The sequence below is a fragment of the Rhinolophus hipposideros genome (assembly GCF_964194185.1).
Source record: "Rhinolophus hipposideros genome assembly, chromosome: 17".
Taxonomy (NCBI): domain Eukaryota; kingdom Metazoa; phylum Chordata; class Mammalia; order Chiroptera; family Rhinolophidae; genus Rhinolophus; species Rhinolophus hipposideros.
The window spans coordinates 45611530-45634958 of NC_138063.1; the positions used below are offsets into that span (position 1 = coordinate 45611530).

The following is a 23429-nucleotide window of genomic DNA, read 5'->3' on the forward strand; positions in this document are numbered from 1 at the left end:
GGTGCTCACACAGCATCTGGCATGTAGTAGATGCTCAAGAAACATGTTGCAAGAATGAATGGGCCTATTGCATAGGAACAAGTCCAAGGGTCTCCTAGGTTTGGTGCCCCTCATGGCAAAGCGTTTTGACTTTGTGTATCCCAGGATTCTTTCCTGGGCTGTGAGCCAATGGTTTCTGAGTAGGTTAATCTAGTGTTGTTTAGTATATCAACGTCTGCAGCTGTTGTTTAGTATATCAACATCTGCAGCTGTTGTTTGTAGTTATATTTTGGAAATGGAATGGCCACAAAAAATGACTTTTGGTGCCTTATTCCAAATTAATGAAACAAAACTCTCGTCCAGGAGCTCAGCAGCAGACTCTTTTTGGGTGGTAAAATTTCCATAGTGATGGCTTTGTTAATGTCATGCCTGGCCACCTGCCATTCTGCAGCTATGGATGAGAAAACAATAAATCAATTTACAGTTTCTTCAGTCAAATGTATTTGGATCCAATGCTTAAAATGTGCTTTTACCTTACCATGGTTAGATTAAGAGTTTACTTTTATAGTAATTTAAATGTTGTTCTTACAAGGGTAGATTTTGCCATTGGGTCCTTTTGGCACCTTATATTTCCTTACAGTTGGTACATAAAGGGTCCGATCTCTATAGGAATATGTGTGCTGGTGTCTTCATGTGTTACCTTTTACTGGCATATATGTTCCTATCATTTTTCTGTTTTCTCATGAAATTTTGCAAAGGGGACTTATATGAAGAGTGGCACTCTCTCCAGACACACCCACTCCACTTTGGTATAAGAGGGTCACTTCTGTCCCACCCAGCTCTAGAGGGTAATTATAAGAATAGTTGACAGTAGGTTATGAAGTAATAGGATGAAAGGGACAAATATTTCCTCAGAGGGTACATTTGATGTATTTTCCACATAACACGAAGTGAGAATAGAGTTTTCTATGTTTATATTTCTTTTCTCATCATAAAGAAATATTACATTATGTATTGGCTCTTCATTTCAATTTGAAAATAGGGATGGATTAAAGTGAAAGTGCTTGGACTGGAATGAATATAAACTTAAAATAACTGTTTAATATGATTTTATCCTCTCTCATTTCCAGTGCTTTCTTTTATGCAACTCTAATACATTGAAATATATAACTTGGAAAAGTGATAGAGGTTAAAAAACAAAATAAATTATTGTTATCTAATAACCTGAAACTATTTGTACAGTGAACAGTGTAAACTTTGTTCCCATAACAAAGGGAAAGATTGTCTTTGCTAGTCCAGTTACGAAATCTCTTGAAACTGGGAAGTGAGGGCTGCCTCAGCTCTGTAGATCATTTTGTTAGGACTGCTATTAGTTTAACACAGGGGTCAAGAAACTGTGCCTCTTTTTGTATGGCCTGCAAGCTAAGAACAGTTTTGAAATTTTTAAACAGCTGCAAAAATCAAAAGATTAATATTTCAGGAAATGTGAAATTATTCAAAATTCAAATTTCATAATGCATATAATACATTATATTATATAATGCATATAACATGCACAGGAAAGTTTTATCGAAACATAGCCATACTTATTAGTTTATTTATTGTCTACGGCAGCTTTTGTGTCATGACAGAGTTGAATATTGTGTTAGAAACCATACGGCTATAAAGTAAAACATAGTTACTATCTGGCCCTTCACAGAAAAAGTTTGCTGACCCCTGGTTTAATTTAATTAAAAATCCTACTTGTTTAAGGATCGTGTTTGCTAACTGCACTGTTCTGGCTTTCCCAATGATTGGGGAAATATTCTTGTGGGACTTTATGGGCACAGTATAATAACATCCCAGGAATGTTTACTTGAAAACAGTCAGTCCAGGGTGCAAAATTTGATCCAGAGCTTCCCTGTTTTTAGGTGTGAACCAGAACAGTCCTGGACCATTTCAAACCTGGCTCGCCCCTGTGCTGAGTCTCCTGTGGTGTGGTGAATGATTGTCATGGACTAAGGTCATACTTCTCAATTATTCAAATAGCATATACTGATGATTTTGAAAACGAGGAAAAGCACAGAAAGTTAGGTTGAATGTTACTTTGGTATCTTACACAGATGAGATTAATTTTAATGAAAAAGGAAAAGCCCACCTGGAGGAGTTTCTGCCACAACAGGCCCAGCGAGGTCAGATGGCTTGCCAACACCTGCCTGGTTTATGGCTCGGACACGGAACACGTAGCTGACACCCTCCTTGAGGTCTTGCACCTGGAAGAAACAAGTATAAAAGTAATGGGCATTTTGTGTCATTTAAACAAAAGTGATCTTCCTCTGTCATAATGAATTACAGTTGACCCTTGAACAACATGGGTATGAACTGCATGGGTCCACTTATATTCAGATTTTTTTAAATAAGTACTGTAAATGTATTTTCTCTTTCTTATGATTTTGTTTTTTCCTTTTAAAAATACATATATATTTAAAATTTTCAATTGACCCAATATATAGTTTTCAGTTGACATAATATATTAGTTTCAGTATACAACATAGTGATTAGACATTTTTTATATAACTCATGAAGTGATTACCCTGATAAATCTAGCACTCATCTGGCACCACACATAGTTATCACCATATTGACTATATTCCCTATGCTGTACTTTACATCCCCATGACTAATTTGTAGCTACCAATTTGTACTTAATCCTTTCTCCTTTTTCACCCATTCTCTCAAACCCCTACCCATTTGGCATCCATCAAATTGTTCTCTGTATCTATGCGTTTGTTTCTGTTTTGTTTGTTCATTTATTTTGTTTTTTAGAGTCCACATATAAGTGAAATCATGTGTCCTTTGTATTTCTCTCTCTGACTTATTTTACTTAGCATAACACCCTCTAGGTCCATCCATGATGTTGCAGATGGCAAGATTTCTTTCTTCCTTTTTTTTTTTGTCGCTGAGTAATATTCCATTGTATGTATGAACTACTTCTTTATCCATTCATCTATTGATGGACACTTAGGTTGCTTCTGTAAATTGGCTATTCTAAATAATGCTGCAATGAACATATAGATGCACACATCCCCTCAAAGTACCATTTTGGGTTTCTTCGGATAAATACACAGAAGTGGAATTGCTGGGTCCTTCTTTCTCTCTTACAGCCTTTGTTTTAAAGTCTGTTTTGTCTGGTATAAGTATTGCTAACCCAGCTTTCTTGTTTGCTTGTTTCCATTTTCACGAAATATATTTTTCCATCCCTTTATTTTCAGTCTGTGTGTGTCGTTTGATCTGAAGTGAGTCTCTTATAGGCAGCATATGTAAGGATCTTATTGTCTTACCCATTCAGCCACCCTATGTCTTCTGACTGGAGCATTTAATTCATTTATATTTATAATAATTATTGATAGATCTGTAATTATTGCCATTTTATTGTTCATATTTTTTATCTTTTTTTCTTCTTCTTAAAGAAGTCCCTTTAACATTTCTTGTAATACTGATTTGGTGGTGATGAACTCCTTTAGCTTTTTCATGTCTGGGAAGCTCTTATCTGTCGTTTGATTCTAAATGATAGCTTTGCTGGGTAGAGTAATCTTGGTTATAGGTCCTTGCTTTTCATCACTTTGAATATTTTGTGCCAGTCCCTTCTGGCTTGCAAAGTTTCTGTTGTTGAGAAATCAGCTGATAGTCTTATGTGAGCTCCCTTGGAGGGTAACTAACTGCTTTCCTCTTGCTGCTTTTAAGATTCTCTCTTTGTTTTTAACATTTGGCATTTTAATTATGATGTATCTTGGTGTGGGCCTCTTTGGATTCATCTTGTTTGGGACTCTCTGCTTCCTAAGCTTGTATGTCTATTTCCTTCACTAGGTTAGGAAAGTTTTCTGTCATTAGTTTTTCAAATAGGTTTTCCATTCCTTGCTCTCTCTCTTCCCCTTCTGGTACTACAATGATGTGAATGTTGGTATGCTTCATGTTGTCCCAGAGAGTCCTTAAACTATCCTCCTTTTTTTTTTTTTGGATTCTTTTTGCTGTTCTGATTGGGTGTTTTCTGCTATCTTATATTCCAAATTAATGATTTGATCATCTGCTTCATCTAATCTCCTGTTGATTCCCTCTAACGTATTCTTCATTTCTGACTGTTTTTAAAATGTTTTCTATATACATTTTTATGGTTCTTAACTCTTTGTCGAAGTTCTCACTGAGATCGTCGAGCATCCTTATAACCAGTATTTTGAACTCTGCATCTGGTAGACTGCTTGTATTCATTTTTTTATTTTTCTGAAGTTTTGTTCTGTTCTTTCATTTGGGACATGTTTCTTTGTCACCTCATTTGGCTACCTCCCTGTTTTTGTTTCTATGTGTTATTAGGTAGAGCTGCTGTGTGTCCTTGTCTTAGTAGACAAGGCCTTATATAGTAGGGGTCCTGTGGGGGCCATTGGCATAATCTCTTTGGTCACCTGAACATGGTGTTCCAGGTGTGTCCCTTGCGTGGGTTGTTGTGCCCTCCTGCTGATATTGAGCCTTGGTTGCTGTTTGTACACAATGGGAGGGATTGACCTTCAGGCTGATTGGCAGTGACTACAGTTGAGGAGATGTTGTGGAAGGGGTGACCCTATATAGTAGTATTTGCTTTGGCAGGGATCTTGTGCCTGCTGAGTCAGTCCTTTGAGTGTGTTGTACACATAGGCATCTGGGTCGTGCTCTGGTGTGGTCTGAAAATGTTTATCAGGTGTATTGGTTCTGGGGCCTCCTGGGAAGGGCCCTAGTGCAGGGCAACATCAGCTGCTGCCTGTGCCCTGCCCAGGGTCACTTGGTATGAGCTACAAAGGGATCCACAGATGGTTGGTGCCTGTGTTGGGCTTAGGGGTGCTTGAAAGAGGCTAAGCTGTCAACTGAGGCCAACTGCCACTAGTGCCCGGCTTGGGGCTGATTAGCAAAGAGTAAAGGTGTGCAGAGGCCAAATGCTACTTGTCTGGGGTTTGTGAACCTGTGAGAGATTTTAGGAAAGTGCACAGCATGAGCCAAGACATGTCATTTCTGTGGAAAACCCACTAGAAGAGGCTTGGGTGGGCCCCCAAGTTGGGTGGGCCAGGTCTCAGGGAATCACCAAGGTGAGCAGGCTGGGAGAGGGGAGGGCTCAACAAAGGGCCACTGGCTTCTGCCACCACTTCTTTCTGGAAGAAAGCTGCCCCTCCAGCCTTTGCTCTGAAGCTAGACAATTCAGTTCCTCTGCATATATCCCTGGCACCCTTCAAGCTGCTGCCCCAGCACTAAAGCTCAAAGTGAGTGAGGCTGTCAGCTAGCAAGTCTGTGTGCAGGCCCATTAAGCAGAACAGCTGGGATTTCAGCTGCCCTTATCTCAATCAGCCACAATCGGCACTGTTTTTCACAGCCAGAGTTATGGGGACTTCTCTTCCTGGCACTGGAACCCTAGACTGGGGAGCCTAATGTGGGGCTGGGACCCTTTACTCCTCGGGGGAACCTCTACAGCTGAGATATCCCTCCCGATTTTTAACTGCCACACATTGGTATGGGACCAGCCCGTTCTGCATCTCTGCCCTTCCTACCAGTCTTGATATGGTTCCGTCTATATATCCTTAGTTGTAAAACTTCTGTTCTGCTAGACTTCAGGCAATTCTCAATGGTGGTTGTTCTGTAGTTTAGTTGTAATTTTGATGTGGTTGTGGGAGGAGGTGAGCACAGCATTTACCTACTCCTTTCTTATGATTTTCTTAATAACATTTTGTTTTCTCTAGCTTGCTTTATCACAAAATATAGTACATAATACATATAACATACAAAATAAACATCAGTTAATCAACTGTTTATGTTATTTGTAAGGCTTCTGGTCAACAGTAGGCTTTAATATTAATAGTTAACTTTTGTGGAATCAAAAGTTACATAAGGATTTTCGAATGAGCCATTGAGGGTCCCCTAACCATGTTGTTCAAGGATCAACTGTAGTTTTATATATATAGCACAAAGGATGCAGGACTTGAGTTTCATACCTGATTCTGTCAAAGACTAAACATGTGGCTTTCACTTTAAACTTTCTTCCCTCTGGACCATCTATTAGTTACAATATGTTTCTAAGATCCTCTGCAAATCTGATGTTCTCTCTTTTTTAGATTTAATGGCCATCAGCGCCAGAACCAAGAGACTGATAATAGGTATGCTTTAAAGGAGTTAACCACCTCATTTTTTGGTCAAAAAGACATAATACAAAGTGGTCACAAGAGCATATATGTTGCCTTTTCTTTCCTGATCTTTTTGAACCATTCCATGAATAATTTCAGATAAAATTGCTGGCAAGAGAAGGGCATTAAAAACATGGGTCATGGACATTTTCCATTTGTTTAAAAGCATGCTAACACACTAAAACTAAAATAAACAAAAATTGTCCCTGTATATTTAATATAGCTATTTCTCACTAACTAGACAAGCAATTGACATGACTGTGAATTTTAGTAATTTGTGAATAATCAAAATGTATTAAAATTCTAAATCTCCACATTTTCAATAATCAAGGGGATGTTTTCTGAGAACCTATTACATGTGTGCCTCTGGACTAGAGTTATAAGAGTAGAAAGACTGTAAAAAAACATTTATAATATGTTTTTAGATGACAGTTCCACTTTATAATTTTTTGTGACACTCTTTGCGTTCAGCAGAGTCTCATTACTATTATTAAGACTATTAATATTTACCAAAAATTATATTTTACTTTTTAAAACATATGACATTTAAAAGATGTCATATAAATGTCATTTAAAACATTGTGTTTTAAGGGGGAATTTATTATACACAGAGGGTGCAATTTTTTCCCATAATGTTGTGATGGAGATCAATATCCAAAAAGCGATTTAAATCAAATAAAGCTAGAATATATTTATTTGACTAAGTGAAATGTTTGTGACCATGCATTTAAATGCACCATGTATTAAATTGTTCAGTTTTTAATCTAATTAGTTAAATGTATTGTGTTTATGGTAATAGAATGTCATTTATGTAGTGATATCTTTCGCTGGAGCTAATGGATTTTTGAAATGAATTTTAATCTGTAAATGAATTGAGCTTAGGCACAGGCTAAATGCACAGAACTTGATGCATTTAAATTCTATGTTTAGTAATAATGCCAGGCAACTGTGGATTTACAGAAAGGAACAGAAACATTTCCTTGTTGTGACAGAAATAGACCAGTTGCTAGGTGCCTGCAATATCTGCTCCTGCCACTTAATATGTGGCCATGAGTCAGATTTCTGCATCATGACACAGGAAGTGAATCCACATCCAAGTGTTTAGTAACTGGGGTGATAGAAACATCCTTCCCCTGTCACCACAGGGCCAATGAGCACTGGACTTAAAAGCACTACAGATGCCTAAGCTAGGCATATGAAATTTCCTTTTCTTGGATTTTTTTCCCCCTTTCCTATAACTTCCGAAGGAACTGCGTTCCCTTGCCTACTCCATTCATATACCCCACCCTTCCAATATTTACTCCCTTCTCACCAGGCTGTAACTACCAATAAAAAAAGGAAAACAGGGAGCTCTGTTAGGTTAAATCCTTTTGGTTGAAATTAATGCATCTTTAACTCTCTTTGAGGACCCCTAGACATGGTGCTGAAGTGAACGTTGGTGCTTCCAGCAGAAACCATATGTTCATGCTGCAATTGTTTAAGTTCTCCCATTTGTGAATCTATATCTCCCATCCTCACTTAAGTTTACCAGGCTCAACTTTTTAACAAGTACATTTTTTCTCCATTTCAGGCTTGAAAATTTTTCTAAATATAAAATATCTGGAAGAGTGAATCTATATCAAAATGGGTATAGGGATTATAGGACATCTTTACTTTTCTTCCCTATGCTTTTAGTATTTGAATTTTTCATTATGAGCATGTGTCAGTTTTGTAATCAGAAAAATCAATAATTCTGGCCCACAGGGCTGTGGGGGCAGCATATAACACGGCTGAACCCAATGCTCACGGCATACACCTCGGAGAAAAGACTGAGGGAAGAAGGCTGAAAACGGTGGTTTAAGCTCTCACTGCTGAGCAGAGAATGGAAGCCTTAGGCACTGAGACTAGTTGCCCCCTCCCTACCCTCCCAGAGCTCGCCCCGCCCCCATCTGCCCAGTACTAGAAGCAGAATAGTAGCAGTGTCAGACCAAAAGAACAGAATATTTGCTGTTCTGAGAACTGTGAACTGCAGACACAGATTCACAGCCCAACTAGTTGCAGGAAAGGGGAGGGAGTTATGGAAGCAGGACCAGCTGTGATGGTTGTCGCTGCCATTGCTCTGGGCCACCTCTCACAACTCATCCCGCCCCTAGCCCCACCTATCTGGGTGGATCCCTGCAAGAGTAAACAGAACTGCTGAAACATACGGGCTCTGAATCTGGTGCAGGAAGAGCTTTGGAACTTCAAAAGCTCTCCCCATACCCACACAGACACTGCACCCTGTGACCCAGGTGAACTATTAACAGAGGAGAAGTCCGTCTCCCAGGGAATGCCCTCATTGCATGAGAAGCTGGAATAGTGCAAGAAAACATAGCACTACCATGTGAGAGAGAAAAAAAAGGCTGCAGTCGGAGAGAAAATAAAACATTCTACCAACAAGTACTGGAAAACAAAAGAAAGACCTCTTCCTATAAACCTGTTGCAGAAGCCACTCTTGTAGATGTCTAGGAAGAGAAATAATAAATCAATAATTGCCATGAATAACCAAGGCAACAAGACAGCTCATAAAGTAAAGTCTCCAGAAAATGAACTTAAAGGTGTGGAAATATGTGACTTAAATGACAGAGAATTCAAGATTGCCGTTCTGAAAAAACTCAATGAGATGCAAGAAAACACAGAAAGGCAATTTAATGAACTCAGAAACACAATCAAAGAACAACATGAGCATTTTACGACAGAGATTCAAATTTTAAAAAAGAACCAAATAGAATTTCTGGAGATTAAGAACTCAATAGAAGAAATTAAGAATGAAATAACCAGCTTAGGTAGTAAAGTTGACCAGCAGGAGGAAAGAATCAGAGACATCGAAGATAGAAACCTGGAAATTACACAGATGGAAGAAGAAAGAGACTTGAGACTTAAAAGAAATGAAAGAACTCTACAAGAACTTTCTGACTCCACCAGAAAGAGCAATATAAGAATAATGAGCATACCAGAAGGAGAAGAAAGAGAGAAGGGAACAGAGAATATATTCAAACAAATTGTCGATGAGAAATTCCCAAACTTGTGGACAGAACTGGATCCTCGAATCCAAGAAGCAAGTAGAACACCTAATTACCTCAATCCCAACAGGCCTTCTCCAAGGCACATTGTATTGAAGCTGTCTAAAATCAATGACAAAGAAAGAATCCTCAAGGCAGCCAGGGAAAAGAAGATGGAAAAAAGAAGACGGCTTTACAAAGGAAAGCCCATTAGATTATCATCAGATTTTTCAGCAGAAACTCTACAAGCCAGGAGGGAGTGGAAACAAATATTCAAACTATTGAAAGAGACAAATTATGATACAACAATAATATATCCAGCAAAGATAGCCTTTAGATATGAAGGAGGAATAAAGACCTTTCCAGACAAACAAAAGCCGAGGGAATTTTCTAATACACAACCTGCACTACAAGAAATACTAAAGGAAATTTTACGACCACCATCAACAGGGACAGTTTGTGGCAACCAAAACATAAAAAGGGGGAGAGTAGAGGCCTGAACCGGAATATGGAAATGGAGAAAGTAAGTGTGCTGAAGAAAATGGAATACTCTAAATATCAAACTTTCTTTGACATAAACTTAAGGGTAACCACTCAAAAAAATATCCAGAACTGTAATATATACTGTTATAAAAGAAGAAACAGAGGGAAACATCATAAATACCACCACACAGAAATAACAGACAACAACAAAAAGGCAAAGAAACAATGAAGACACAGCCTCACCAGAAAACTAAAGATAGAATGACAGGAAATCCTCAAATATCAATAATCACCCTAAATGTAAATGGACTGAACTCACCAATAAAAAGGCACAGAGTAGCAGATTATATCAAAAAACTAAACCCAACCATATGCTGTCTCCAGGAGACACATCTCAGCTACAAGGACAAGCATAGATTCAAAGTGAAAGGGTGGAAATTGACACTCCAAGCAAATGGTACCCAGAGAAAATCAAGTGTAGCCATAATGATGTCAGGTGAAACAGACTTCAGGGTGAAAAAGATAACAAGAGACAAAGATGGACATTTCATAATGGTAAAGGGGACTATACAACAAGAAGACATAACTGTCATCAATATTTATGCCCTCAATCAGGGAGCACCAAAATATACCAAGAAACTACTAACAGAAATAAAGGGAGAAATTGACCAAAACACAATTATACGAGGGGCCTTAAACACATCATTGACAGCTATGGATAGATCATCCAAACAGAAAGTAAATAATGAAATAGCAGCCCTAAGTGACACATTAGATGAAATGGACATAATTGACATATATAGAGCACTTAATCCTAAAACATCAGACTATACATTCTTTTCGAGTGTACATGGAACATTCTCAAGGATAGACCATATATTGGGACATAACCAGCCTCAGCAAATTTAAGATTGAAATCATACCAAGCATATTCTCTGATCACAAGGCCTTGAAACTGAATATCAACTGTGAAAAGAAAGCAGGAAAAAACACAAATAAATGGAGATTAAATGACATACTTTTAAAGAACGATTGGGTCAAAGAAGAAATTAGAGGAGAGATCAAAAGATACGTAGAAACAAATGACAATGAAAATATATCCTACCAAAATTTGGGGGATGCAGGGAAAGCAGTTTTAAGAGGAAAATTTATATCATTACAGGCCTATCACAAGAAACAAGAAAAATCCCAAATAAATAACCTCATGTTACACCTTAAAGAACTAGAAAAAGAAGAACAAGTGAAACCCAAGGTCAGCAGAAGAAGGGAAATACAAAAATCAGAGCAGAACTAAATGAAATAGAGAACAAAAACACAATAGAAAAAATTAATGTGGCAAAGAGCTGGTTCTTTGAAAAGATTAACAAAATTGACAAACCCTTGGCTAGACTCACTAAGATAAAAAGAAAAAAGACACTAATAAACAAAATCAGAAATGAAAAAGGGAAAATTATCACGGACACCACAGAAATACAAAGGGTCGTACAAGAATAGTATGAAGGACTATATGCCACCAAATTCAATAACCTAGAAGAAATGGACAAGTTCTTAGAAACATATAACCTTCCAAGGCTGAACCATGAAGAACTGGAAAATCTAAACAGACCGATCACCAGTAACGAAATTGTATCAGTCATCAAAAACCTTCTGAAAAGCAAAAGTCCGGGACCAGATGACTTCACTAGTGAATTCTACCAAACCTTCAAAGAGGACCTAATACCAATCCTGTTCAAACTCTTCCAAAAAATTGAAGAAAAGACAGTACTCCCTAACTCACTTTATGAGGCCAACATTACCCTGATACCAAAACCTGGTAAGGACAACACAAAAAAGAAAACTACAGACCGATATCTCTGATGAATACAGATGCAAAAATCCTAAACAAAATTCTAGCAAATCGAATACAACAATGCATTAAAAAGATTATTCATCACGACCAAGTGGGGTTCATCCCCAGGGCACAAGGATGGTTCAACATCCGCAAATCCATCAATGTGATACATCACATAAACAAAATAAAGGACAAAAATCATACGATTTTGTCAATTGATTCAGATAAAGCATTTGACAAGATACAACATCCATTTATGGTTAAAACACTTAATAAAATAGGTATAGAAGGAAAATACCTTAACATAATAAAGGCCATATATGACAAGCCCTCAGCTAATCTCATAAATAATGGTGAAAAACTGAAGCCCTTTGCTCTATGTTCAGGAACACGACAGGGTTGTCCCCCATCACCTCTGCTTTTCAACAAAGTGTTGGAAGTTTTTGCCAGAGCAATCAGGCAAGAGAAAGAAATAAAAGGCATCCAAATTGGGAATGAAGAAGTTAAATTATCACTCTTTGCAGATGACATGATGCTATATATAGAAAACCCTAAAGACTCCACTAAATAGCTATTAGAAACAATCAACGAATACAGTAAAGTTGCTGGCTACAAAAAAAAAAAAAAAAAAAAAAGTCCATTGCATTCCTATATACTAACAATGAAATCTCAGAAAAAGAAATACGAAAAACAATTCCCTTTGCAATTGCAGCAAAAAGAATAAAATACCTAGGAATAAACTTTACCAAGAATGTGAAGGACCTATATGCTGAAAACTATAAGACATTTTTGAAAGAAATTGAAGAAGACACAAAGAAATGGAAAGACATTCCATGCTCATGGATTGGAAGAATCAACATAGTTAAAATGGCCGTATTACCTAATGCAATATACAGATTTAATGCAATCCCCATAAAAATCCCAATGGCATTTTTTAAAGAAATAGAACAAAACATCATCAGATTTGTTTGGAACCACAAAAGACCCTGAATAGCCAAAACAATCTTAAGAAAAAAGAACAATACTGGAGGTATCGCACTCCCTGACTTTAGCTTGTACTACAGGGCTACAATAATCAAAACAGCATGGTATTGGCAGAAAAACAGACACGTAGACCAATGGAATAGAATTGAGAACCCAGCAATAAAACCACATAACTATGGACAGATAATTTTTGACAAAGAAGCTAAAAACATACAATGGAGGAAAGACAGCCTCTTCAATAAATGGTGCTGGGAGAATTGGATAGCCACGTGCAAAAGAATGAAACTGGACTGCTATCTGTCACCATGTACCAAAATCAATTCAAACTGGATCAAAGACTTAAGTATAAGACCTGACACAATAAAGTGCATAGAAGAAAACATAGGTACTAAACTTATGGACCTTGGCTTCAAAGAGCATTTTATGAATTTGACTCCAAAGGCAATGGAAGTAAAAGCTAAAATAAACAAATGGGACTATATGAAACTGAAAAGCTTCTTTCTGCACAGCAAAAGAAACCATCAACAAAATAAAGAGCCAACCGACTGAATGGGAGATTTTTGCAAACAGTGCCTCTGATAAGGGGCTAATATCCAAAATATACAAGGAACTCATGAAGCTCAACAACAAAAAAACAAACAACCCAATTGAAAAATGGGCAGAGGACCTGAAGAGACATTTCTCCAAAGAGGTCTTACAAATGGCAAATAGACATATGAAAAAATGCTCAACATCACTAATCATCAGAAAAATGCAAATAAAAACCACAATAAGATATCACCTCACCCCAGTCAGAATGGCTATCATCAACAAGACAAATAGTAACAAGTGTTGGAGAGGCTGTGGAGAAAAAGGAACCCTCATACACTGTTGGTGGGAATGCAGAATGGTGCAGCCGTTATGGAAGTCAGTGTGGAGGTTCCTCAAAAAATTACGAATACAATGGGATTTATAGATGATATAATACAGAATTGTACACCTGAAATCTATGTAAATTTACTTACAATTGTCACCCCAATAAATCTAATTAATTAAAAAAAAATTACGAATAGAATTACCATATGACCCAGCAATCCCTCTCCTAGGTATCTACCAAAAAAATTTGAAAATATTTATCCATAAAGACACGTGTGCTCCAATGTTCATTGCTTTGTTTACGGTGGCCAAGACATGGAAACAACCAAAATGTCCTTCGATAGATGAATAAATAAAGAAGTTGTGGTATATATACACAATGGAATACTATTTGGCGGTAAGAAAAGATGATATAGGAACATTTGTGACAACATGGATGGATCTTGAGAGTATAACGCTAAGGGAAATAAGTCAGACAGGAAAAGCAGAGAACCATATGATTTCACTGACATGTGGTATATAAACCAAAAACAACAAAAGAACAAGACAAACAAATGAGAAACAAAAACTCATAGACACAGACTGTAGTTTAGTGGTTACCAGAGGGTAAGCGGGTGTGGGGGGTGGAAGATGAGGTTAAGGGGGATCAAATATATGTTGATGGAAGTAGAACTGACTCTGGGTGGTGAACACACAATGGGATTTATAGATGATGTAATACAGAATTGTACACCTGAAAGCTATGTAATTTTACTAATAATTGTCACCCCATATAAATTTTAAAAAAAAGAAAAATCAATAATTCTATTTTCACTTTAAAAACTGGCCAAATTCTAATATCATTTCCTTACAGAATGTTCATCTTCAGTTTGTGAGGCACACACAACCTCAGTGTCTCTCCCCCAAATTTGCCTTTCTTCTTTTTCTTTTTCTAAAACCAGTCTTTAATGTATTTTAACTCTATTTTATTTTTTTCCTGCCCATTTTTTCTGGGCTCTTGGTTCCTTTTTCTTGGCTTCTTATTCTTGTATGGTTTCATCCCAGTCAGGTCCAATCTTAGGCTCTTGGGATTCTATGCTGTGGTCGACGGGGGATTTAGAAATCATCCTGGACATAAACACCATCACCATCCAGGATGTGTCTGACCTTTATTTTACACTGACCTTTCGGGGTTTTTTTGCACTTGGAGGCCTCCTGACTCATTTGGATAATCAAACAGCAACCTAGGTTCCAGAACTTCTTAGGTCTTTTCTTGTCCCCATGAAATGTGACCTTCCTTATCTCTTCAGGGTTTTGTAAGAGGTAAAGAGATCATTGGCATAATGCTAATTTGAGTTAATGGCATGTTGAGTGTAATGGCTTAAGGGTCATTTCTCCTGGAAGACATATTTACATTTTTTATGGGGACTATAAATGCCTTAACTCTAGAGAGTGGCTGACAGATGGTATGGACTTTAGCCCTTCGTGGTAAGTTGATGGGATAGTTCTTTTAGACTAGTTATACTCTGAACACCTTCCAATGCCCACCCTCTATGCAGCGGTCTATTTTGCCAACAGCATTCAGGGTACAGCTTTCTGTATGACTGTGGTGAAGCCACACTTCATTCTAAATAATAACAACTAGAATCATACTCCCCCACCCCAGTTTCTGAAGCCCAACTGTGAATTCAGGGTCTGCTGACTAGAAGGGAAAACACTCTTTTGAAATTTCCATTTGGAACAAGCGAGAGATTCAGTGATTTTAGCAGAACAGTGTTTGGTAGAGTTAGGAATTGGTCCAGTTAGAACACTCTAGGGGAATCTGGAAGGCAAAGACATGGATAAGGGTGAGAATAAGGTCAAGAGTTAAGTGAATCCATTTCCACTAGCCTCTGAGAGCTCATGTGAATACAAGCATGAGGGCAGAGGTGAAATGAGACGGGGCATCATTGAAAAGAATCAGCAATTAAAGGCTTATTGGTGTGAACTCTATAAAAATAGCACCCTCAAATCAAAGACTATCCTCGAAAAAATTATAGGTAGGAACGAGAAAGTCACCTTTGGGAGATGGTAAGTAAAAGTGACTTAAGACTGTGAGTAACAAATATGTGAAGTAGGTAAGAAGAGGCAAGGAGGAAAAGAAGAGGGAGGAGGGAGCGTGTGGATGTTTTCAAAAGCAAGGCTAAGGGATTCAGGTTAAATATAACCAAATTGTTTTAAGCATCAGAAACTTCTGCTAACCCCAGCCACTGCCAAATGGAATCTTACCAGGAGCCCAATGTATGACACAGACCGAAGCAGAGATGTTGTTTTACCTTGCTAACTTTAAAGTTAATATCATTAGAAGAACCTATGTTTTTTTTTTTAAAGGTTTCTCAAACTATGAGCATTCTCTTACCTTCAGGTATTTGTTTTTAATAGCCACCTCATTGAGTCCACGCCATTGGTCATCTTTGGCTTTGGCCTCCTTCATATCCACAAAGTAACCAGTGACCGGAGTTCGTCCAGAATGGATGGGAGGCTTCCACTGCAGAACCAGGGAGGTTTTCCTGACTTCACTATACTTGAGATTGTGTGGTGGTCCTGAGAAAGAGACCAATGCATAAAAATCATAATATAGACGAGAAAACGCCAATGTGTGTAAATCTAGAACCACATCTAAGGTCTTAGAGCTGAATCTGATGTTGGTGTTCTGTTTTTCAAAATCTACCATTTCCATGGAAATAGGTATTCTGTGGTTATTTCACAGCAAGTATCCTAAACGGCTCTATACCAGCCTATCAAGACCCTTTATGGGCAACGGGAGGTTAAGTCCGGTTCAAGATGCCCCTCAGATGATGAATGAAACTTGCCTGCAGGCTGTCCTCAGGCACGTGTCCCTTACCTTTTATCAGAACTGTCCCATTTGGTTGCAGATTCAGTTTCATATTATTTTTGGATAATAATCTGAAAATTCTCTCAAATCTCAAATTAGCATGAAGGAAGGAAACTATTCGATGGCAAGATAATAATATTTCTTATAAAGGAAAAAGGGATACATTACAAAATAGGTCCCCACTGGAGGGAAATTGTTCCTGGAAAGCATATATCTATCCCATAGAGGAACTACAGTTATGGTTTACAAAGACCTTTCACCAAATAAATACAATCAATCCCGTGAGCCCTGAATCTGCGCTAAATACTGTTAGGTATGTTACATTCATTTATCTCATTCATTCTTAAGACAATTAACAGGAAGCTAAGAGAAGTTACATAACTTGATCAACCTGTTCAAAAAGAAAGCCAGAATGTTCTCCCTACTTGTGTGTTCTTTGCACTCTTGGGAGAGTCCAAACTACTAAGTGATTTATCTTTGTATGACCAACAGCTGATATGACAATCAATCAAAATCACCTGTACTGACTCACAGTGGCCTGAAAGCCAACTACAAGCACAGATTCTATCATGTTACACTTTGGCATTTTGCAATTGATAGCTCAATATTTACTGGGTCCTTTACCTTGGCATAAGAGTCACAAAATGCATCATCCTTTTCTTCTTACAATATCTTGTGTGGAAATAGGTTTAAATAATAACACCAATACCTTACATTGGTGTGGCATGTTCTGTTTCACAAAGGGATTTTGTGACCATTTTCTTTTTAATTTGTTAAATTTATTGGGCTGACATTGATTAGTAAAATTATATAGGTTTCAAATGTACATTTCTATAATACATCATCTATAAATTGCATTGTGTGTTCACCACCCAGAGTCAGTTCTCCTTCCATCACCATATATTTGATCCCCCTTTAACCTCTTCTACCACATCTTTTCCTTCTGGCAATGACTAAACTGTTGTCTGTGTCTATGAGTTTTTGTTTCTTTGTTTGTCTTCTTCATCTGTTGCTTTCAGTTTTATATCCCACATACGAGTTAAATCATATGGTTCTTGACTTTTTCTATCTGACTTATTTAGCTTAGCATAATAATCTCAAGATCCATCCATGTTGTTGCAAATGGCACTATTTCATCTTTTCTTATAGCCAAGTAATATTCCATTGTGTATATGTATCACATCTCCTTTATCCAATCGACTAGGGAAGAACACCTTGGTTGTTCCCATGTTTTGGTGACTGTGAATAATGCTGCACTGAAAATAGGGGTACATATATCTTTACAACGGTTTTCAGATTTTTGGGGTAGATACCCAAAAGAAGAAGGATTGCTATGTCATATGATAATTCTATTCTTAATTTTTTGAGGCCCTTCCATACCGTTTTTCATAGTGGCTGTACCAAGTTACATTCTCACCAGCAGTGTATGAGGGTTCCTTTTTCTCCACAGCCTCACTTCAACACTTGTTATCATGTATCTTGTTGATAATAGTCATTCTAACAGGTGTGAGGTGGTATCTCATTGTGATTTTGATTTGCATTTCCCTAATAGCTAGTGAAGTTGAGCATTTTTTTCCATATATCTATTGGCCATTTGTATGTCTTCTTGGTAGAAGTGTCTGTTCAGGTCTTCTGCCCATTTTTTTTATTGGATTGTTTGTTTTTTTGTTGTTGAGTTATACAAGTTCTTTATATATTTTGGACACTAGCCCCTTATTAGAGGTGTTATTTGCAAATATCTTTGCCCATTTTATTGGTTGCCTCTTTATTAGGTTGATGATTACTTTTGCTGTGCAGAAGCTTTTCAGTTGGATATAGTCCAATTCACTTATTTTAGCTTTTACTTCCATAGCTTTTGAGGTCATATTCATAAAATCCTTTCTGAACTGAAGGTCCATAAGTTTAGTACCTATGCTTTCTTCTACACAATTTATTGTTTCAGGTCTCATGTTTAGGTCTTAGATCCATTTCGAGTTAATTTTGGTATATGGTGACAGATAGCAGCCTAGTGTCATTCTTTCGCAAGTGGCTTCCCAATTTTCCCAGCACCATTTATTGAGGAGGGTTCTTTTCTCCATTGTATGTTTTTGGCTCATTTGTCAAAAATTATCTGTCCATATATGAGGTCTGACAATTAAATTCGCTAACTCTTTTGATATCAGAGGGATTATTCATTACGAATTTGTCCCAACTGGACAAACAGTTAACCAACTTTACTATTTCAAAGTGCTGAAAAGGCTGCATTAAAACAGTTAGATGACCTGAACTTTCCTCCATGGCTCTTGCATCACAACAATGCATCAGCTCACATGGCACTGTCTGTGAGGGAGTTTTTAGCCAGTAAACAAATAACTGTGTTGGAACTCCCTCCCTACTCACTGATCTGGTCCCCAATAACTTCTTTCTTTACCCAAAGATAAAGGAAATATTGAAAGGAAGACATTTTGATGACATTCAGGATATCAAGGGTAATATGAAGACAGCTCTGAGGTCTGTCTCCAGAAAAAGAGTTCCAAAATTGCTTTGAAGGGTGGACTAGGCAGTGGCTTTGGTGCATAGCTTCCCAATGGGAGCACTTCAAAGGTGACCATAGTGACATTCAGCAGCAAGGTATGTAGCACTTTTTCTAGGATTGGTTTGAGAACTTAATAGTCCGTCTTCGTATGTGTATGGATTTAATTCCGGGTTTTCAATTCTGTTCCATTGGTCTGTGTGTCTGTTTTGCTGCCATTAGCATGCTGTTTTGATTATTGTCACCTTGTAATATTGATTGAAGTCAGGCAGTGTGATACCTCTAGGCTTGTTCTTTTTCTGAGGATTGCTTTGGCTATTCAGGGTCTTTTATAATTCTATACAAATCTGATGAGTTTTTGTTCTATTTCTTTAAAAAAATGCCATTGGGATTTTGATGGGGGTTGCACTGAACCTGTATATTGCTTTGGGTGATATGGCCATTTTAACTATGTTGATTCTTCCAATCCATGAGCACTGGACTTTTACTTTTGGGAAGGTTTTGGATGATTGTTCGATATCCTTATTGTTCATCAGTCTAGTTAGATTTTCCAGTTCTTTATGATTCAGTCTAGGAAGGCCATATATTTCTAAGAACTTGTCCATTTCTTCTAGGTTACTGAATTTGGTGACATATAGTCCTCCATAGTATTCTCGTATGATCCTCTGTATTTCTGTAGTGTCTGTGGTAACTTTTTCTCTTTCATTTCTGATTTTATTTGTGTCTTTTCCCTTTTTTCCTTAGTGAGTCTAGCCAAGGGTTTGTCAATCTTATTAATCTTTTTAAAGAACCAGCTCTTTGTTGCATTAATTTTTTTCTATTGTCTTTTTGTTTTCTATTTCAGTTACTCCTGCTCTAATTTTTATTATTTCCTTCCTTCGGCTAACTTTGGGTTTCATTTGTTCTTCTTTTTCTAATTCTTTAAGATGCAATGTTAAGTTGTTTATTAGGTTGTTTCTTGAGATAGGCCTGTAATGATATGAATTTCCCTCTTAATACTGCTTTCACTATATCCCAATAACTTTAACACAATGTATTTTCATTCTCATTTGTTTCTATGTGTCTTTTGATCTCTCCTTTTATTTCCTCTTTGACCCAGGCATTCTTTAATAGCATGTTGTTTAATCTCCACGTATTTATGGTTTTCCCCGCTTTCTTTTTGCAGTTGATCTGCAATTTCCAAACATTGTGGTTGGAAAATATGCTTGGTATGATTTCAGTCTTCTTAATTTGCTGAGGCCAGTTTTGTGTCCCAACATATGGTCTATCTTTGAGAATGCTCTATGTGCACTAGAATAGAATGTATAGTCTGGTGTTCTAGGATGAAATGTTCTGTAAATATGACTATTTTCTTGTGTCATCCTCAGAACCCTGTGAGGCATCCAGAGAGGTAGCACTGCCTTACCAAGAAGAAACTCTGTTCTGCTGCTTCCTAGAACTTCTTGTCTAGGACCTAGTTTTCAATCCTAACAACCACTTACTACATGTATGACCTTCTTGGTATCATTTAACCTGAGTCTCAATTTCTTCACCTGTAAAACAAAAGGATGACAAAACATTCTTCTTCTTCTTTTTTTTCCCCTGAACATTCTTAATGCTCTCATCTCTAAGAGCTTTCTTGAGTTTTGGCTTGCCCAATACTACTCAGTAAGTCAAGGGTGACTCTGAGAAACGAGGGGTCATGGGGTGGAGGACTGTCCCATTCATTTCTCCTCTGAGTGAACAACACTCACCCTGCATCCTTTTTTGCAAACTATAACTTTCTATCAAAATATTTGCACAGACCTACTCAGAATTTCTTAGTCTCTAGTCACTCACATTTTAACTTGATTCAGGAATTGCAAGAAATTAAAAACAGATTTACCTTTGTATAGGTGACAGAAGGAAATTAAGATACATCAATTAGTTTCAAGGAGGTACAAAGAAAGGCAGTGTGTATGCCTCTTGTATTTACTGAAGTTGAATAAGCACTTGAACTTCCCTAGAATTTCTCTTGTAATCTTTTTATACATGCTTTATAGAGAAGTGATGTAGATGGACACTCGCTATGTAAAGGTAAAATGATGGTTCTTCAAGGGCACTAAGGTTTCAAATTGAGGAAGAAGGTGGCACTCGGGGCAGGGCTGAAGCCACCCAGTGTTTATGTCCAGTGTGGCGTGGTGTTCTGATATGGTTGATCTGGTGCCATACTAGTTGTTTCTAAACCTAGGTGGGAGAATTTAGTCATTCTGTGGTACTAAAGTTTTTGGGTTTCTGAAGTTAGTACCATTGGAAGCAAAAGAAAACTATCTACCAAACACATTAATGTTGCTACTTTGAGTCTTAATGGCTTAGTAAATTTGTTTGTATTCAATTTTTAAATCTGTTCAGTGTTGTAGGTGTATAAGAGTTAAAAGTGTAGGTAAATATAAATATTTCTTCCATTTCCCCATTTTCTTCCCTGCCCCACCAACAACCCCCTATGACAACTTCCAAAGGAGAACATTTCCAGTCAGCTCCAGGATCTTTGTTGTGATGCAGTTAGGGAAAAGTATATATATAGAGAAAGGACTAAAGAAATAAGTGGAGAATGCATGGGAACTAAGGAGTGCAGGAGGACTTTTTGAGAAATTTTTCTGAGGTATATGAATTGATGCTCTTTAATGGCCTTTATGAAGCACAAGCAAAAATTGGAATTCCTTTTAAATGGATCATATGTTATTCAAATTGTAAGCTTCTGTCAATTCTACTGCATGCAGAGGTCGAACTATGGGGCTCTAGGATTTACTTGGAACAGAAGCATAAGAAATGTATACCCGGTTTTGTATTGGTACCTATTACTTAGCAATATTATAAACAGACTTTACATAAACATGAGGGGCCAAGAGAATTCAGTTCCCTTAGAAGTTGTCTAAGCATTTAAATTAAGTTTTAATTTGTTCTATTGGCAAAAACTCTGAGCCTCAGTGCTGAGACGGTTTTCACAGTTTACCTGGAACAGCAATTGTCCACTCTTCACATTTAAAGCATTCGCTTACTGCTGAGGGCACTCCCAATCCAGCGATGTTCATGGCTGCCACTTGGAATTGATACACTGTATTTTCCTTTAGGTTGCTAATCTGCAATATGGACAACATCGCAGAGAGTGAACATTTCAGGTTTGTTTGTTCTAATTGTTCAACATTTTATTTATTTACCTCTCATGTTGGACACAATCTAGGATGATCCTCAATGAGTTACATACCCTTTTGTAATCTTCTCTCCTTGAGTGTGGGTGAAACATGTGACCTGCTTCTAGCCAATAGAATATGGCAAGGGCATTGGAATATCAGTCCTATGGTTGTTACAACATATGGCAAAGGAGGAGGGATATTTTAGATATAATTAAGGTCCCTAATCAGTTAATTTTGAGTTAATCAAAAGGGAAATGGATTATCCTGGATGGGCCTGACTGTGATATTGTGATTTAGAATGAGAAATATGTATTTGGTCTTCTCTCCATTCCTAGCACAGAATTTCTAAAAACCATGGAATTTACTAAGTGATGAGGATGATAAAGTTGTCTTTCATTACGTTAATGAAGCAAATTTGGGGATGCCCCTACATAATCTAAGTATGGGGGCTAGTTGCCCATGGAAACAGTCATATAATTAGAGGGTTGGAACTTTCAGCCTCACCACTAATACCTCCAGGGAAAGAACGGCTGGAAATTGAGTTCAATCATCAATGGTCAATAATTTAACCAACCATGCCTATGTAAAAAAGTCTCCATAAAAAAAAAAAATACAGGGTTTGGAGTGTTGCGTCCAGCACAACACAGGCAGTGAGTGAACAAGAAAGGGTAAGAAAGTAAGAAACAGAAATCAAGAAAGTTATGAAATGGGCCTAGGTTCTCACAGCCTCAAAGGACTGAGAGCCCCTTATCAGGGCGCCTTGTGGCTTTTATTGATGCACACACAAGAAAGCAACATTGTTTTCTCCAACGTCTGTGATTTTCACACATTATGCTAAGAAACTGATTTAAACTAATGACCCTTGCCTGCAAACAGGTGAACCCTCAGTTTCAGGATGTACCTCCCCAAGAGACAAAACCTTTATGCTGAAACTTACTGAAATGGATAGATGGAGAACTGATGTTATTGCACCATCGAATCTCTTCCCAAGCAGGGTGTGGGAAGGAATGCAGCCACAAAAGCAGAAGCTCTCCTTAACCGGGGAAGGTGGGGGCCTGCGCCCACCTCTATGAACCCCGTGGGTTCTCCTGCTGGTCCCCACTCGACTGTGCCTGGCTTAAGTTGTTCCCCCCGCCCTCCGTGGGGAATCTTACTCGTCATTGGCTGACCAGCCATCCTCCAGGGTCAAACAGGGAGACATAAGGTGCAAGCACAAAGGTGAAGCAAAGTCCCTGAAAGGATTAGTCTCACAGACTCTCCTTTCTTTAGGGGTAGGTACGAGAGGACAGACGGGTAGGTTGCTGTGTGACGACATCGGAGAACTTCCAGTTTGGTGAACATATAGAGGTGCTGGAAGAGTGACACTCTGGAGAGGGCGTGGAAGCTCTGCACCATTCCTACATACCTTGCCCTAGGCATTTCACCTAGCTGTTCCTGACCTCTACCCTTTTATAATAAACTGGTAATCTAGTAAGTAAAATGTTTCTCTGAGTTTCGTGAGTCACTCTAAAAAATTAATGGAACCCAAAGAGGGGTTGTGGGAACCTCTGATAGCCAGTTGGTCAGGTCAGAAGCTCAGGTGA

At 37.9% G+C, this 23429-nt stretch overlaps 1 protein-coding gene across 2 annotated transcripts in view; it reads right to left on the bottom strand.

The window, feature by feature from the left end:
- The window catches only part of MYOM1 (myomesin 1), a 139588-nt gene that overhangs the window by 34189 nt on the left and 81970 nt on the right, over positions 1-23429 (bottom strand). For both annotated transcript variants that reach the window (XM_081079059.1, XM_081079060.1), the window contains 3 exons: positions 21666-21792; positions 15706-15890; positions 2117-2231 (listed from right to left, as the gene is read on the bottom strand). In XM_081079059.1, the coding sequence (XP_080935185.1) occupies positions 2117-2231; positions 15706-15890; positions 21666-21792 (427 nt within the window). The remainder of the gene's footprint in view (positions 1-2116; positions 2232-15705; positions 15891-21665; positions 21793-23429) is intronic.